Source organism: Dipteris shenzhenensis, chromosome 20, assembly GCF_047967505.1.
Source record: "Dipteris shenzhenensis isolate YYH24624 ecotype China chromosome 20, Dip_SZ_1.0, whole genome shotgun sequence".
Taxonomy (NCBI): Eukaryota; Viridiplantae; Streptophyta; class Polypodiopsida; order Gleicheniales; family Dipteridaceae; genus Dipteris; species Dipteris shenzhenensis.
Genome location: NC_141615.1, coordinates 26763147 through 26779398, shown reverse-complemented (window position 1 = coordinate 26779398; position 16252 = coordinate 26763147). Strand labels below are relative to the sequence as shown.

The 16252-nt window shown below is 47.5% G+C and overlaps 1 protein-coding gene across 2 annotated transcripts in view; it reads left to right on the top strand.

Annotated features, from left to right (window-relative positions):
* Nucleotides 1-4215: 4215 nt before the first annotated feature.
* Nucleotides 4216-16252, top strand: part of LOC147889471 (NADH-ubiquinone oxidoreductase B18 subunit) — a 35691-nt gene continuing 23654 nt past the window's right edge. Inside the window, exon 1 of one of the 2 annotated variants that reach the window (XM_087391635.1) lies at nt 4216-4614. In XM_087391635.1, the coding sequence (XP_087247761.1) occupies nt 4335-4601 (267 nt within the window). In that variant the 5' untranslated portion in view covers nt 4216-4334 and the 3' untranslated portion in view covers nt 4602-4614. The remainder of the gene's footprint in view (nt 4615-16252) is intronic. The other variant, XM_087391634.1, reaches the window with a different exon arrangement.

The following is a 16252-nucleotide window of genomic DNA, read 5'->3' as shown; positions in this document are numbered from 1 at the left end:
GCGAGGTTGCCAAAAGCGCGGATGGGTGGTGTAATAGGGGTAGTGGTGGGGGCTTCGAGTTTCAAGTGATGAGTGTGTATGTGCCCAACGGTGCAAGGGAGAGAACGAAGTGCTGGAGGACAATAAACGAGCTGGTGGGGGAGGGGAAATGAGTCCTTGGGGGAGACTGGAACGTTACGGAGAGCCATGAGGATAGATCCCATGGAGGGGCCTTGCTCATGGGAGTAGAGCAGGAAGCGTGGGAACACCTATGCATGGACAGAGGGCTGATTGAAGCAAAGGAGCTATACCAGGAGGGCTTCTAGTCCTTCACATGGTCAAGAATCGGAGAAAGGGGACTCATTTCCGAGCTAGTAGACTGGATAGGTTCTACTTCACCTAGGAAGGGTGGTGGATGCAAGGCCCCATGAAAGGGTCGTCTATTCTCGCGGCGCTCTCCGACCATTCTCCTATTGTGTGGTAGTTCTCAGTCCCTGTCATGGTGGAGAGGATGAAGGATATTCCCTTCAAAATTTCCAAGACCCTCCTCGAATCAAAAACGTTTTGCAAGCGGATCAAAAGATCTTGGATGGAGGGGCAGCGAAGAGATCAGGCCCTAAAGACCGGTGGGATTAGGCCATGAGAGGAGTGATGCAGATTGCTAAGGACGAGGACTTTAAGGCTCGGGCAGCCTTGAAAGGGTGGTTGCTGATGACGGCTTCAGCGGCTCTGGAGGCTCTTTAGATCACTGTAGCCAAAAACTCGAAGGATCAAGTGCTAGCCACGTTAATGGTGGACACGGAGATGCCAGTCCAAGAAGTAGAACTCTGAGAGGCGGATCAAGCTCGGGTCAAGAGTAAGGCAAAGGTGGCTGGCTGTGGGGGACTGTCCAAGGCCTTCTTTCAATATTTAAAGAGAAACCATGAACGGGATCTGATCGACCAGGTGTAGGATATGCAAGGTGAGATATTCACAGACCTCTAGCACATTGCGGTAGTCTTCCAGAAGGAGTTAAGTGCAATCGTGGGCAAGAAGGCACTGCAGGACAACGAGTGGAAGTGCAGTCTAATTAATTCCTTGGAAGGCATCGACCCCAGAGTCATTGAGTACCAGAGGGTGCAATTAGCGTGTCCCTTTACCCTGAGCGAGCTGGGAGAGGCGCTTGACATGCTAGCAAACGAAAAGGTGCCAGGTCTGGACAGGTTGACTGCAGAGCTCTTTAAAGCCTTTTGGGGAGTGATGGGCCAAGACCTCATGGCAATGGCGAATGTGGCTATGAATGACAGTGTCCTCTCCGAGGATGTGAACTCAGGCTTTATGAGACTGATACCAAAGAAGCAAAATAGACTCCGGGTGGGGGACTGGAGGCCCATCACCATGATTAACACTTCCTATAAGATCGTTGCTAAAGCCATGGCGGTCAGAATTCGAGAGCTCTACTGCATTGTAGTCGACAAAGAGAAGAATGGCTTTGTGAAGGGGAGGGACATCTTCGAAAATGTAATGAATGTCGCCATGGCTCTGGACTACGCGAGCGCGACGGGCCAAAAAGCAATTATGCTAGGTTTGGACTTGGATAAGGCATATGATAGGATCCAGTGGGATTTCCTTTTAGAGGTGCTGGACCGTCTGGGCTTCGGGTCCGCCAGCTTCATCAGGATGGTTATACATTTGTTTGGCAATGAGGCTGTTGTCCTTTGTGTGAATGGCGGGGCGGTCGGACGCTTCTTGCTCAACAAATTAGTGAGGCAAGGGTGCCCACTAGCTCCCTTGCTCTTTGCCATCGCGACGACAGTCCCATTAATGCAAAAGATCAAAGAAAAGGTGGAGGGAGAGGGGGCCAGAGGGATCACCCTCCCCTCCAGTATGTAGTTTTGTGCGTAGCTATTTGCCGATGACATAATCTCATTCTCCCAAGAGCAGGAGAGCAGTGTCCAAGCCCTCCTGGAGGTGGTGGAGACGTTCTGCAAGGCTTCAGGTTCGAAGTGCAGTTGGGGAAATTCTTTCATCTTGAGGACAGGTCACGATCCCCCATCGAACTAGGTGAAGCAGCTGGGGATGCTTGATCCTCATCCCCCCAGGGGAAGTTATCCAGTATCTAGGGGTGCCGCAAGGAGTCAGGGTCTCTCTTCGACAAAAGTTCGAGTAGTTCAAGTTAAAGATAAAGGAAAAGCTGAGGGCCTGGAGTGGGATTTCTTTGGGGTGGAACACCCAGTGCCTCGTGGTGCAGCCCATCCTGGCAGCTTCGACCACCTATGTAGCTTCGATTTGTCACTTTAGGAAAACCCATTGGCAGGAGATTGAACGCCTCTTCGGGAGCTTCGTCTGGGCAGAGGAACCAAGGAAGCGAAGGATGCACCATGTCTCGTGGGAGCTCTTGAAAACCCCAAAGATGGAAGGGGGCATAGGCCTCCCGAATGCCCAAAGGAAGAACACATCGCTTATTGGTAAGTGGCTAGCACATCTTGTTTCCAAGGAGGTCCCCTAGACGAAAATCGTGAAGTACTCCATCTCTAATTGTAAATCGATGGGGGCCGGGAATTGGGCGGGGCAGGGATGGTATGAGAGGTTGATGTTTGACTTTCCTTGCAAGATCTCTACATCCGACATGGTGGATGGATCGGTGAGAGCCTGGAGAAGCTGCGTCTTGCTCCTGACATGGTAGGGGAGGAGGGGCCTGAGGGGCGATGGTAGTCTTAGGGAGTTCCTCTGATGGAGCGTTGCCCTGAAAAGGACCAGGGAGGCATTCGGGCTCCATGTAAGGGGCTTAGATCTTGGCAGGACCTTTGGAATATGCACATAGTGGATTAGAAGACGGAGGAGGAGCTGATGACGGAGTTTCGACTGACGGTCAACGAGCTCGACCTTATCCGTGCGGTCCTTGAGAGAACGCTAGAGTCCTGGCCGACGAACATGATCGTGGCGCGTGGATGGGGTGGACAGACAATGGACACTAGGGCAGATGCCGCTAAGGAAGATCACAGCAAGGGGAATCTACAAACACCTCCGCAAGGAGGAGGGGGTGGCAGTCCACCTAAACAGACTTTGCGGGCTCAGACGAGGGGAGAAATGGTGGAAGAAGAGACTCATGGAGATCTGGAAAGGTTGCGATGTAGGGAAGGCAAAGTTCCTGTTGTGGAAAATGACCAATCATGGGCTCCCGATAAGGGCGAAGCTGGTCAAGAAGCTGCAGATCAATCTTGGCTACACGTTGTGCAAGGGGGCAGTTGAAGACCTATGCCATATCTGCTGGAGGTGTCTGGTGGTCAAAGAGGCCTGGAAGAAGCTTGGAAGCGCCATGAGGAATTCATGTCTGATGGCTCACTTCTCTGTCGGATGGAACTGGAGAATCCCGGTGCTGGGAGAGACAGATAAGCTCCCATCCACAGTGGCAGCATGTTGGCCGTACCTTAGGGCATCGGTCCTCTTGGGGGTGTGGAAATACAGGAACAAAATGGTGTTTAAACACAAGATGCACTTGGGTCTGAGAGCCCCAGCAATGTTGGCTATTGTGAAGGTTCGCCTTCGTGACCTCAGCAAGATCTTGGAGAAGCGTGAGCTTGTCATCAGTGGGGTCATGATGGTAGTAGAGGCCAACTTTGTTTTGGGATAGGTCTTAGCTTGTCTAGGGCGTCTAGTCCTTTGGAAGGCCAAATTTTGTATTAGGTCCTTTTTTTCGGGCTGACCCCCCCCTAATACATTCGGCATTGTTTTAAAAACAAGGTGAATGATAATAAATCATTCATCAGGCTTGCCCGAGATCCATATAGCAATAGAGGGTGGAGATGATGAATTGAAAGCCATGAGAGAGAGAGAGAGAGAGAGAGAGAGAGAGGCTCTAAAAATGTGGAGGATATCTAGAGGAAACAATCTTGTTTTCACAAGTGACGTGCATTTAATCAAGGCAACCCAAACCACATAAAATCCACAACTAAAAGGCCATAGTTTGAAAACAATACGTGAGCAACTCCAAGGGAAGAAAGACTAGGCATAAAAGCACTTTGACTATGGAGCCTCCAACAATAAAGAAAGCTTCACTTGCAATAACTAATGGACCAATTGCAAAAAAAAAGAAATTTCAAATTTCCAACAATTTGGATTTTTAGCTTTGCCAAAGTGAACCGTTGCTAAGGCTGCCCCAAAAAAAAGGGCTATTTTGCTTCTTGTTGGATCGCCAAAAACGTAACTTGAAGTAAGACAGGGAAATGGGAAAAAAAAAGAAATAAGATTTGTGAGTGTCAATCCGTGAGCGGCCATGAAATAAGAAGTTAGAAAGGAAAAAATAGGCTCTTTGATCTGTGGAGTGCAGTGCCCTCCTTTCCTGTGCTGTTGCCGTGCCAGAAGAAGAAGACGCGATGCAGCAGCAGGCCACGCAGGAGGAAATGCGTGAGGCTCGCGTCCCCCTCGGCTATCGCGACCAGTGTGCCCACCTCCTCATCCCCCTCAACAAATGCCGTGTCAAGGAATTCTACCTTCCTTGGAAATGTGTCGACGAACGCCATTCCTATGAGCGCTGCGAGTACCACCTCTTCCTCGAGCGCGTCCGCAAAATGGAGGCCCTTCGTGACGCCCCGCACGGCACAACGCCCGCTCACACCCCCGCTCGCACTGCTACCCATTGAATCGTAACTCCAGGTGCCAGCATCATCTCTCTGTTCTTTTATGGCGTAACTCAAAGGCAGTACCCCTTTTAAAATGTAACGGCATTACCGCTCGAATTTTGTTTTGCGAAGCGGATTGCCTGCCCGCAGTTTTTGGACATTTAGGTTGAAAGTTACGGAGAGTTTGTCTTGTCTGCTTGATCCATGCACGCATGTTCCCATGCTTTCGGGAATTGGTGTTGTGTAATTGATGTGCCATTTATGTTGGCGTCTCGATCGGTGATCAGAAGTAACACACACTGTTTTGGCTTGCAATAAAAGACGTTCGTAAGGTCCTCCCAGTTGTGGGGTTCACTCTCGCATTCTGATGCCATAGGATTTGTATGATCGTTCTTATTTACAAGCAATTTACACAAATCGAACAGGATAAGAGACATTATGACCCCAATGGGATAAGCGAGTGGTCCTCTGGTTAGCACAATTTGTGCTGGTTGTCTTCTGTCCCCATTGTGCTGCATTAGTTACTCAGCAGCCTCATTCAACTGCACCTGTTGATTTCTGTTGCAAACTTACAGCCCAGAAGGACTTTAGTCCCAAGACTCCCAATCTTTTCTTTTCTCCTTTGATGGAAAGGTCACCTCCCCATCTGTAAGCCCCCATGTGAGGAGAGCATGGGGGGGGGGGGGGTGGACCTAGGATCTGAGAGATAGTCACATGGGCAACATGATGGTTGCCATGAGGGCAGGGTCAGACAACAAAAGAGAGAGGGAGGGGGCTGGCTGCCACATGGGCAGCACCTCACAGCAAAGAAAAGATGGCTGAAAGGGCTGCCACATGGGCTGCTATGTGGGCAGTACAACAGCCTGGCAGAGGCGCAGCAAGTGTGCATGTACGGGCTGGAAAAGGCCCCTAAAAGAGGTGCACAGGTGGCAGGACAGAGGGCCTGCATAAGGCGCATTAATGGCGAGGGGAACCAGCATATCAAGTTGTCCTGGTGGAGCAGCAAAGGAGGCTGCTAGTAGGCAGGGACCTGCCTTTATATAGGGCTGGGCCCTTGCCTTGATTGGAGGGCAAAGGGCCCTGGAAAAGAGAGCCCAAAAAAGGGGCATTTATGGCAGATCTAGTCGGCCAGATTAGGTCTGTCTGGTCGGTTTTTGCCAGCCCCTTGGGGGGGCCTATAAAAGGAAGGCCTCGAGGTCCTCATCACTCATTCTCTGCAGCAGCAAGCAGGAGAGCAAAAGGCCAGCACTTGGAGCCTATCTTCGAGTACCAAGAAGGCTGAGGAAGCTGCAGACCTAGCTCAAGGTGCTGCCTACCTAGGCTGATCTACATGCAGTAAGGTAGAGAGAACCATTCTGGACAGAAAGTCTACAGACGCTCGAGGTGGGACTCTAGATTTATCTCTTTTGTATTGTGTCCATAGCTTTGGACGGAAATATATTATTTTGGTGTCTTGTATATCTGGCTGGTTCATTATCTATTGATGAGTTTGCACATCTATCGTATGCACATAAGTTTAAGAAGTTTGTGATTCCACACTCCACACCACACTGTGTGAGCTCCTGGGCTATTCTATCAGTCTTCCGCTGAGCGTACTGTCTATTGGTCGATTTCTAACATGGTATCCGAGCCCAAGTAGGAGGCTCACAGGTTTGGGAGTCCGAAGGCAGGGACCTTGCTGAAGGATGACCTTGATTCAAAAGCTCTTGGGAATCGACTTCCACGACTGGAGGACAGTGCCCTTGCGAGAAGGAGGGTGACTCAGGTTCAGTCAGGTGCGTAAGGAATTCTGGTCTATGGAAGGTTGAGTTTGTTCGACTTTGCTGTGTGATTTAGCAGTAGAGATGTCGATCTCTTCATCCTCTTGAGCCCCTGCTCTCCCTTCCTCTTCCCCTAGATTGCTTTCTTTCACCATCCCGAACTTTGGAGAGTTTGGGAAACTGGACGGGACAAACTACCCGATCTGGAAGGTGAAGATCCAGAGTTATTTAGTGGCTCGGAACCTGTGGAAATTGACAACGGGAGTGGAGGCGAAGCTTGAGGATATGGTGAACAAGGAAGGGAAGATACTCATGCTAGTAGATGGAGAGGAGCTCGAAGCTTGGGAAGACAGAGATGCCCATGCCCTGGCATCGATCATAGGGACTACAGCGGACTTTGTGCTTCCTCACATCCAGATGGGCGAGACGTCAGTAGAGGCGTGGGTCATTCTACAACCTTGATATGGATGAGGGAGATTTGGTACATGACCACTTGACGAAGGTCAAGGTGGTAAGGGATCAACTGGTATCAGTTGGTCAGAAGGTGGACTCGTGCCATTTGGCCTTGGTGGTATTGAGGAGGCTACCTCAGAGTTTCAAAAGCTTTGTAACGACTGTGACAGCAGGACAGAGGACCAAACCTCTGACTTTTGAGAAGTTGGGTCCATTATTGCTACAAGAAGCATCTAGGGAGAAGCTCTACAACAACGACAAAGATGATGTTGGGGTAAAGGCACATTGCCACCCTTTAAAAGTTATGACCCCTATGACTGTCTTAAGACAGTCATAGGGGGAATCCCTAATCCTAATAAAACCTTTGAGTTTGTGGTGTGGCTCAACACTTTTTACACACCCACACTTCTTGTGTCTCCCTCTCCTAACGTTCCACCTCCTCTCTTTCCCTCACAAGTGGTATCAGAGCCACTCTCTCACTTCGGTCTACCCCTCCCTCTACCCCTTCCTCTCCCCTCGGGCCTCGTGCCCTCAACAGCGAGCAGGGCGCGGCAGCAGCAAGCAGGGCAGCAGCAAGCCAGGGCACCCGCCGCGCGCAGCAGGTGCGCGAGCACCCATAGCTGCAGCAGCAGCTAGCTGCTGCTAGCTGCTACCCACTACCCGGCGGCCGCAGCCTACCAGGCGCAGCGCGCAGCACCGGCCGCGCGCAGCCAGTCGACCGGCTGCAAGGCAGCAGCCGCGACCAGCCGTACAGCCAGCCGTACCGGCTGTACGGACGCCACGACAGGTACAACCAGCTGTACCGGCTGTACGGACGTGTGCAAGTACAAGGTACAGCCGTACCGGCTGTATCCTCAGCCAGAATTTTGACATTTTTTTGGGGATCCGTGCCCTCGCAAGTACAAGGTACAGCAGGTACACTGCAGGCACAGCAGGTACTTGCAGGTACAGCAGGCACAGAAATTTTTTTCTGGGGAAGAAGGAAAAAGGGAGAGCACTTTGCTCTTTTTGCGTGGTACTTGCAAGTACATGTAGGTACAGAAGTACAACGAAGTTTTTTTTTCTTGATGCATTCCCAGAATTTTCAGTTTTAAAACTGTGTGTTTGAGGTACATCAAGTACACTCGTGTCCCTCGTGCTTGAGGTGACTAGTGCCACAGTGTGTGGTGGTTGCATAGTTATTTTTTCCGGGAAGGTTAGATGCCTTGATTTTGCAGAGGGCTTTTATGCTTTTGCTGAGTGCAAATCTCAGTTTTCGGGTGACAATTTTCAAAGGGCTTTTGCCTGGAAGTGTATGCAGTATATGCCTTGAGGCAGTGTGGAGCCAGGGTGCCCACATTGGTCTCGTTTTTCGCATTGTATCAGTGACATTTCTTTGCAGGTCACAATTTGTGTACGGCACTTAGAAAATCTCAGTTGAGCCACGCTTGGCCAGGGCGCATCGAGTTTACTCGGTCCCTAACTGTCCATCGTTGACAGTGCTCAAAAGATCTTCTTTTCGGTGTTTGTACGTTGGGATTTGTGTTGCTACTATGCACACAGGCAGTTTATGCATTACTTTGTCAGGTGAAAGTACCAGGAGAGTGCTGAAATTTGTATGCTACCTCAGTGTTGAGGTGTTTTTCACTTGGTACAGGTGTCAAATCAAGGGGCTTTTGCCCAGATTTTGCTTGTGAGCACTTGAGTTACTGTTTGAGAACTTCAGATGCCTTTTATCCTCTTGGCTGAAGGGTGTTTGGTTGGGATTATTCCCATACTTTGTTGCAGGTTTGTGACAGGTTGAGGTGTTTGGAGCTTGTTTGGTGGACAAAACAGTGTATGCCAAGTGGTTTATGCATATAAAATCAGTGCAATACCTCATCTGAGGTGGGAGAAGTGATCAGGACATCAGTGTTTTGTGTTTCGTCAGATGATGATGCACTTGTAAAGCACTTGTGGAACAGCTGCAGCATTCTGAAGTTACTGTTTTATGCCTATTTGAGCACGGTACAGTGTGTCAGAAGGTACAGTGACTTGAGGGAAAATTTGCTGCAGATTTTTTGACAGTAAAAAACAGCACTATTGTGAGTGCTCTTGGCTCTTGATAGAGCAGGTTTTCTGAGAAATCAGAATTTTATTTAGTCTTTTTTTTTTTTTTTTGACTTACAGGGAGTCAGGCACTTTCCTTATCTGATATGGCATCAGGGGGAAGTGAATCTTCAATACTGAACATAAAGAAATTGGAAGGGGCACACAATTATGCATTATGGGCAGAACAGTGTTTGAATGTACTTCTGCTAAAGAAGATTTCTAAGCCCATAAGGGTGAAGGGTGTCAAGCCATCTGGGATGGCAGATGATGAGTGGGAGGAGCTTGATTTGTCCGCAAGGGCGGCTATCATGCTTACTCTCACTGATTCTCTTGTGTTCAATGTTCAGGCAGAAAAGACCTCTTATGGCCTATGGCAGAGGCTAGAAGAGTTGTATGCCCAAAAGAGTTCAGCCAGTAAGGTTTATTGGTTGAAGAAGCTTGTCGACCTTCGCATGAAAGAAGGTACAGCTATGACCTCACACTTGAGTGAGTTCAATGCCATCTTTACACAGCTTATCACACAGGGATTGAACCTTGATGAGGAGTTCAAGGCTACTTTCTTGTTGTGTACCCTCCCTGAGAGTTGGGACACTTTTAAGACAACCCTGTCTAATTCAAATGTCACTCTTATGTATGCTGATGTGGAGAGCTCTCTCCTTATGGAGGAGATGAGCAGGAAGAATAATATGGGCAGCAAGTCTTCCAATGCTTTGCAGGTACAGGAAAGAGGTAGGACTCAGCAGAAGGGGAGATCTGCTGGCAAGTCCAAATCCCGCAGTCATTCCCGTGGCAAAAAGGATATTGAATGCTTTTACTGTGGCAAGAAGGGACATGTGAAGTCTAAGTGCTTCAAGTTTATACGGGATCAGAAAGCCAAGAAGGCTGAGACAAAGGATGCAGGCAGTGGAAGCAAAGGTAAAGGCAAGGCCAAGGCAGATGACTTGGATGCAGTGAATGTTGCAGCAGAGGACAGTGACAGTGACAGACATGATGTATTATGTTCTTCTGCTGTAATTGCACATACATTGGTTGTTGATGGCCATGACATGCACACCTGGCTCTTGGATTCAGGTGCTTCTTTTCATGTTACGCCCCATAGGGAGTGGTTTACTTCCTACACAGGTACTCATGGAGTTGTTCATCTTGGGAACAACTATGCATGTCAGATTGCAGGGATTGGCAGTATACAGATAGTATTCCCTGACGGACACATATTTATGCTTGATGGTGTTCGCCATGTGCCGCAAATCAAGAAAAATCTGATTAGCACTGGCTTGTTGGATGACAGTGGTTCACACACCACATTTGGGGATTCCAAATGGGTAATTACTGATGGCCAGGTTGTAGTGGCTGAGGGTTATAAGAGTGATACCTTGTACCCTCTTTATGTTTCCAGTGTAGGTAATCATGTTGTTGCCATAACCGAGCTGCCAAAGGTTTCATTGTGGCATAGCCAGTTGGGACACATGTCCGTTAAAGGAATGCAAGAACTGTCACGTTTGGGTTATCTGCCGTCTCTTTCATTTTCAGATTTGCCTACTTGTGATCATTGCATTTTTGGAAAGCATTCTATGACTCCTCATAAGAGGAGAACTCCCCAGAATAGAGCACCGCTTGATCTAGTGCACACTGATTTGTGTGAGATGCCACAGCTATCACTAGGGGGTGCAAAGTATTTCATTACTTTTATTGATGATGCCACACGCAAAGTGTGGGTCTATTTCTTGAAGCATAAGAGCGATGCCTTAGATGCTTTCAAGAAGTTTGTCGCTCAGGTTGAGAATCGGACAGGACGTAGGCTGAAATGCCTCAGATCCGATAATGGGGGTGAGTATGTGTCACATGCTTTTGTACAGTTATGCGATGCTAAGGGCATTAAACAGGAACTCACAGCCCCTCATAATGCATCTCAAAATGGTGTGAGTGAGCGGATGAATTGAACTATTCAAGAGAAAGTTCGATGTATGTTGTCTTATGCTGCATTGCCCCATGGCTTTTGGGCAGAAGCCGTGCAAACAGCAGTTCACCTAATTAACAGGTCGCCGAACAAGGCTTTGGAGCTGAAAGTGCCAGAGGAGGTGTGGTCTGGCAAGCCACCTTCATATAAGCACTTACGTGTGTTTGGCTGCGAGTGCTTTGCTCATGTACGCAAAGAACTGCGCACCAAATTGGAGCCAAAGTCTTTCAGATGCATCTTCATGGGTTACGGTGACGAAGGTGAAATGGGGTACAGGTTATGGGATCCTGTCAATCGGAAGATTATACGCAGCAATGACGTCATCTTTAAAGAGGATTGTGTACACAGAGAACCCGTGCAACCTGCGGAATACAGGAGGGTTGTCTATGATGATGTCGGACAGCAAAGAATGCCCATTAATATGCAGCAGCAGGCTGCTGTAGATAACCCTGTTCAAGAGGGTATACAGGCTGAAAATCAGCCAGACAATTTTGCCAATGATGCACCACTGGATATGCCAGCAAATGGCGCTGTAGGACAGCCAAATATGGTGGTACAGCCACCCGTCATGCATGACGAACAGGCTAGACAGCAGCCTAATACGGAGCATTTTGTTAGGAGGAGCACCCGTGTATAACGCCCTCCTGACAGGTTTGTTCTAGGAGCCAATAATGTGGCTGATTTTATCATGCTGACAGATTGTGGTGAGCCTTCCAGCTTCAAGGAAGCTATGGGAAGAACAGAGAAAAGGAAGTGGGAGAAAGCCATGCAGTCAGAAATGGACTCCCTACTTCAAAATGATACATGGGACTTGGTGCAGTTACCTGCAGGAAGAAAAGTTTTGCCATGCAAGTGGGTTTACAAAGTCAAAGTGGATTCAAATGCTTTACCGAGGTATAAGGCCAGATTGGTTGCCAAGGGATTTAAGCAGGAGAAGGGCATTGACTTTGATGAGATCTTTTCCCCTGTAGTCAAGATGACTACTTTGAGAGCAGTGTTAGCTCTTGTTGCTCATGAGGACATGGATTTGTGTCAGATGGATGTGAAGACTGCTTTTCTTCACGGAGATCTCCATGATGAGATCTACATGAGTCAGCCAGAGGGATATGCTGTTAAAGGGAAAGAGCAGCTTGTGTGTAAGCTCAAGAGGAGCTTGTATGGACTCAAGCAGGCACCAAGGGAATGGTACAAGAAGTTTGATGCCTTCATGCAGTCCCAAGGGTATCATAGGTGTGAGACCGATCACTGCTTGTACACCAAACGGGCAAAGGATGGCAGTTTGATGCTACTCATTCTATATGTGGATGACATGCTGATTGCCAGCAAATCTCAGCAGGAGATTAGTGCTTTGAAGAAGCAACTGCATAAGTCTTTTGACATGAAAGACTTGGGTGATGCAAACCATATTCTTGGTATGCGGATTATTCGTGACAGGTCCAAGGGACTTTTGTTTCTGTCACAGAAGGAGTACATTGACAAAGTACTGCAGAGGTTTAAAATGGAGGGAGGGAAGTCTATTAGTACCCCGTTGCCTCCTCATTTAAAACTCAGCAGTAAGGACAGCCCCAGATCAGATGATGATAAGGCTGAGATGGCCAAGGTTCCGTATGCATCTGCAGTTTGTTCTTTGATGTATGCCATGGTTGCCACTCGTCCGGATATTGCTTTTGCGGTGGGAGTCATCAGCAGGTATATGGCAAATCCAGGCAAGCGGCACTGGGAAGCAGTGAAAGGCGTCTTGAGGTATCTCAAGGGTACCAAAGACTTGTGCATATGCTATGGTAGGCAGGATGCATTGGTGCATGGTTTTACAGATTCAGACTATGCAGGAAATGCAGATAACCGGAAGTCTACTACCGGTTATGTTTTCACATTTGCAGGAGGTGCTATATCATGGGTGTCTCGTTTGCAGAAATGCATTGCACTGTCAACCACTGAAGCTGAATATGTTGCAGCCACTGAGGCTTGCAAGGAAGCAATATGGCTTACTCGGCTGGTGGGAGATTTGGGCATTACAGGAGATATGCCAGTTTTGCATTGTGATAGTCAGAGTGCTATCATGTTGGCAAAGAATCCGGTCTTTCATCAAAAGACCAAGCACATAGATGTGAAATACCATTTCATCAGGGAGGTACTGGAAGACAAGCGGCTTGAGCTTGTGAAGGTGCATACTGATGATAATCCTGTAGATTTGCTCACTAAGAGCTTGCCTACAGAGCGGTTAACACATTGTCGCCACATCATGGGATTAGGATGAGACCATTCTTATCTTATGGTCTTGTATACAGTAACTGTATATTGCTGTAATTTTATTCTTTTCTCCCCTTTAGGCACATTGGCCTTTAGGTGGGAGGTTGTTGGGGTAAAGGCACATTGCCACCCTTTAAAAGTTATGACCCCTATGACTGTCATAGGGGGAATCCCTAATCCTAATAAAACCTTTGAGTTTGTGGTGTGGCTCAACACTTTTTACACACCCACACTTCTTGTGTCTCCCTCTCCTAACGTTCCACCTCCTCTCTTTCCCTCACAAATGACAAGGCATTGCTGGTGAAGGATTACACTGGCAAAGAGAAGGGCAAGCCTAACCGGGGCAAGTCCAAGAAGGACGACTCTGATGACGAGGACACTTCCAAGAGGAAGCAGAAGAAGTGCTTCTATTGTGACACGCTAGGTCATTTTGCGAAGGACTATAGAAAGAAGAAGGCGGATCAGGAAAATAGGAAAGAGGAGTCCGACTCAGATTCAGAGGGTGACACAAAAGGTGCTAATCAAAGAGTTGTTCTTGGTGACATCTCTGTGTGTTTGTGAGGTCAGATATGTTGACCTAGAAACCATAGTGATGATGTTTGACATTGAGATGTGGGTCGACGAGGAGTCAGATGCCTTTGTGAAGGTGAAGGACAGCATGGAGTGCTTGGTATCTTCTAGGTTCATGGCTGTTGATATTGACACGAGGGTGGATTCCATGGAGTGCCCTAGGGTCTCATGTTCAGATGGATGCTGTACTTCAGAAGGGGACAATACAGGATTACACATGCTATTGGTATGTGCCTCGATGAGGTGCATGGTTTGCTTTTAGAGCAAGCACACAGGCAGTACGACGATCTGGTATGTCCTTGGTGTTCTAAATTTGAGCCTTTATAGCATGCTGTTGAGAGACTCTGCTCTTCATTTGTTTCAGGTATTGGAAGGTAGAAGTGTGAGAAAACAGAATGGAAGCAAGAGTGAGCAAAGAGAGTGAGCTGAACGTAGTTCACTCTCGAATGTCAACTAAACTGAAGTGAATGAAGCGTGAGTACAAGAAAAAGATAAGGGGTTTTGTCTAAGTGACAAAACCCTATCTAATCACTAACCGTAGTTAGAGATTAGACTGTGGTTAGGGGGAAAAACCTCTAAGGGGAAAAAGTGCCCCTAATTCACTTATTACATTACATTGGCCACTGCTTAGAATATATTAATAATTCTAACACCCCCCTGCAATGCCAATGTGGTGTATAAGGTAGTGATCAATCACCAAAAGAAGATAAGTTTAGGGCACTGCAAAATGCCTCAAAATTCTCACGTGGAAGTGCTTTGGTTAAGATGTCTGCAACATTGTCATGTGTTGACACATAGATCATACTGATCTCCCCTGCATGCAACTTCTCTCTGACATAATGATAATGAACCTCAATGTGCTTCGTGCGAGCATGAAACATAGGATTCTTTGCCACTGCAATAGCACTCTGACTATCCACTGCAATAGCACTCTGACTATCAGTGAGAATAGGATAAGGACCCTCCAATATGAGACGAAAATCAGCGAACAAACGTCGTAGCCAAACACACTCAATTATTGCTATGAAAGTTGCCCTGTACTCAGCTTCACATGAGGAAGTAGCCACTGTAGATTGTTCTTGCTCAGCCAAGAAATGCAAGCGTTGCCCAAAAAGAAACAATTACTACTAGTGGACTGCCTAGTATCATAGTCCCCAGCCCAATCTGAATCACTGTAAGCATGCATTTGCAAGTCACCCTCCTGGGAAACATCAAGCCAAAAGACTTTGTGCCTTGCAAATATCTGAAGATGCGTTTTACAGCCTGCCAATGTGTTGTCTTTGGGCTGTGCATATATCTGCTCACCTGAGATACTGCATACTGAATATCGGACCTGGTATTGCACAAGTATATGAGGCATCCAATAGCCTGGTTGTAAAGTGTGACATCCATTGATTCACCAGCATCATACATAGTAAGCTTCAGCCGCGGCTCCATGGGAGTGGCAATAGGCTTACAATCATGCATGTTGAACCTATCCAAGAGCTTCTACACATATTTGGATTGAGACATAAAAATTTAACATGCCCAAATCTGTCATGCAAAATTCAGCTTTCAACTCAGCTTTGAAATATGCAATTATATCCTCATTTGACCCCGTGAGTAGCATGTCATCTACATAAAGAATGATGACTAAAATATCCCCCCCCCTCCTTCTTGATGTAGAGGGTGCTTTCCGTGGGACTATTGTGTAATTCCTTACTTGCCAGGGATGCATCTATCTTGGCATACCATGCACGTGGGGCTTGTTTCAGCCCATATAAAGCTTTGTTAAGCCTTGCATACGTGAAGTGCATTGCCAGAAAGTTCAAATCCAGGAGGTTGCTTGACATAAACCTCTTTCTGCAAGTCCCCATTAAGGAAATCTGTTTTTGTGTCCAACTGATGGACATTCCACAAAAAATTTGCAGCCATTGCAATAACTGGCTGTATGGTGGTCATCCGGGATGTAGGAGCAAATGTCTCCTCATAATCTATGCCGTTCTTTTGTGCATAGCCTTTGGCAACCAGCCGTGCCTTTAACTATCAATAGACCCATCTGGTTTCCTTTTTACCTTGAAAACCCACTTGGTACCAATGACATGCTTACTTGGTGGCAAATCCACAACATCCCAAGTCTGATTTTTCTCTATGGACTGCAACTCATTGTGCATGGCATGCATCCAATGCTCATTATCCTTTACTTTTTCAAAAGAGTAAGGTCCCTCTTCATCAAGAAGAGTCCCTGCATAAGCTGTCTCAACTGAAAGAGCCCCCCTGCGTGCCTTATTGCACTACGAGTCCTGCCAGGCAATGGGGTCTCAAGCCTACTCTCCCTGAGAGTCTGAAGCAACCAATTCGGGACTATTTTGGCTGTGTGTATCTCTTGAATCTGTTGCTTGACAACTTCATTCACACCCTGAGGTGGTACAAAATCAGCTGGTGGCTGAATAGGGGCATGTGGATCTGGAGGAGGTTGCTGTAAATTCTGAGTTTCAGCGGGGGAACCAAATGCTATAGGAAGCATTTCCTCAAACACATCATCTGAAGAAGCTGGAATATGAAATTCAGCATGTGTATGTGCTGAATTTTCAGAGAATATAACATCTCTACTAACAAAAATCTTGCGTGTA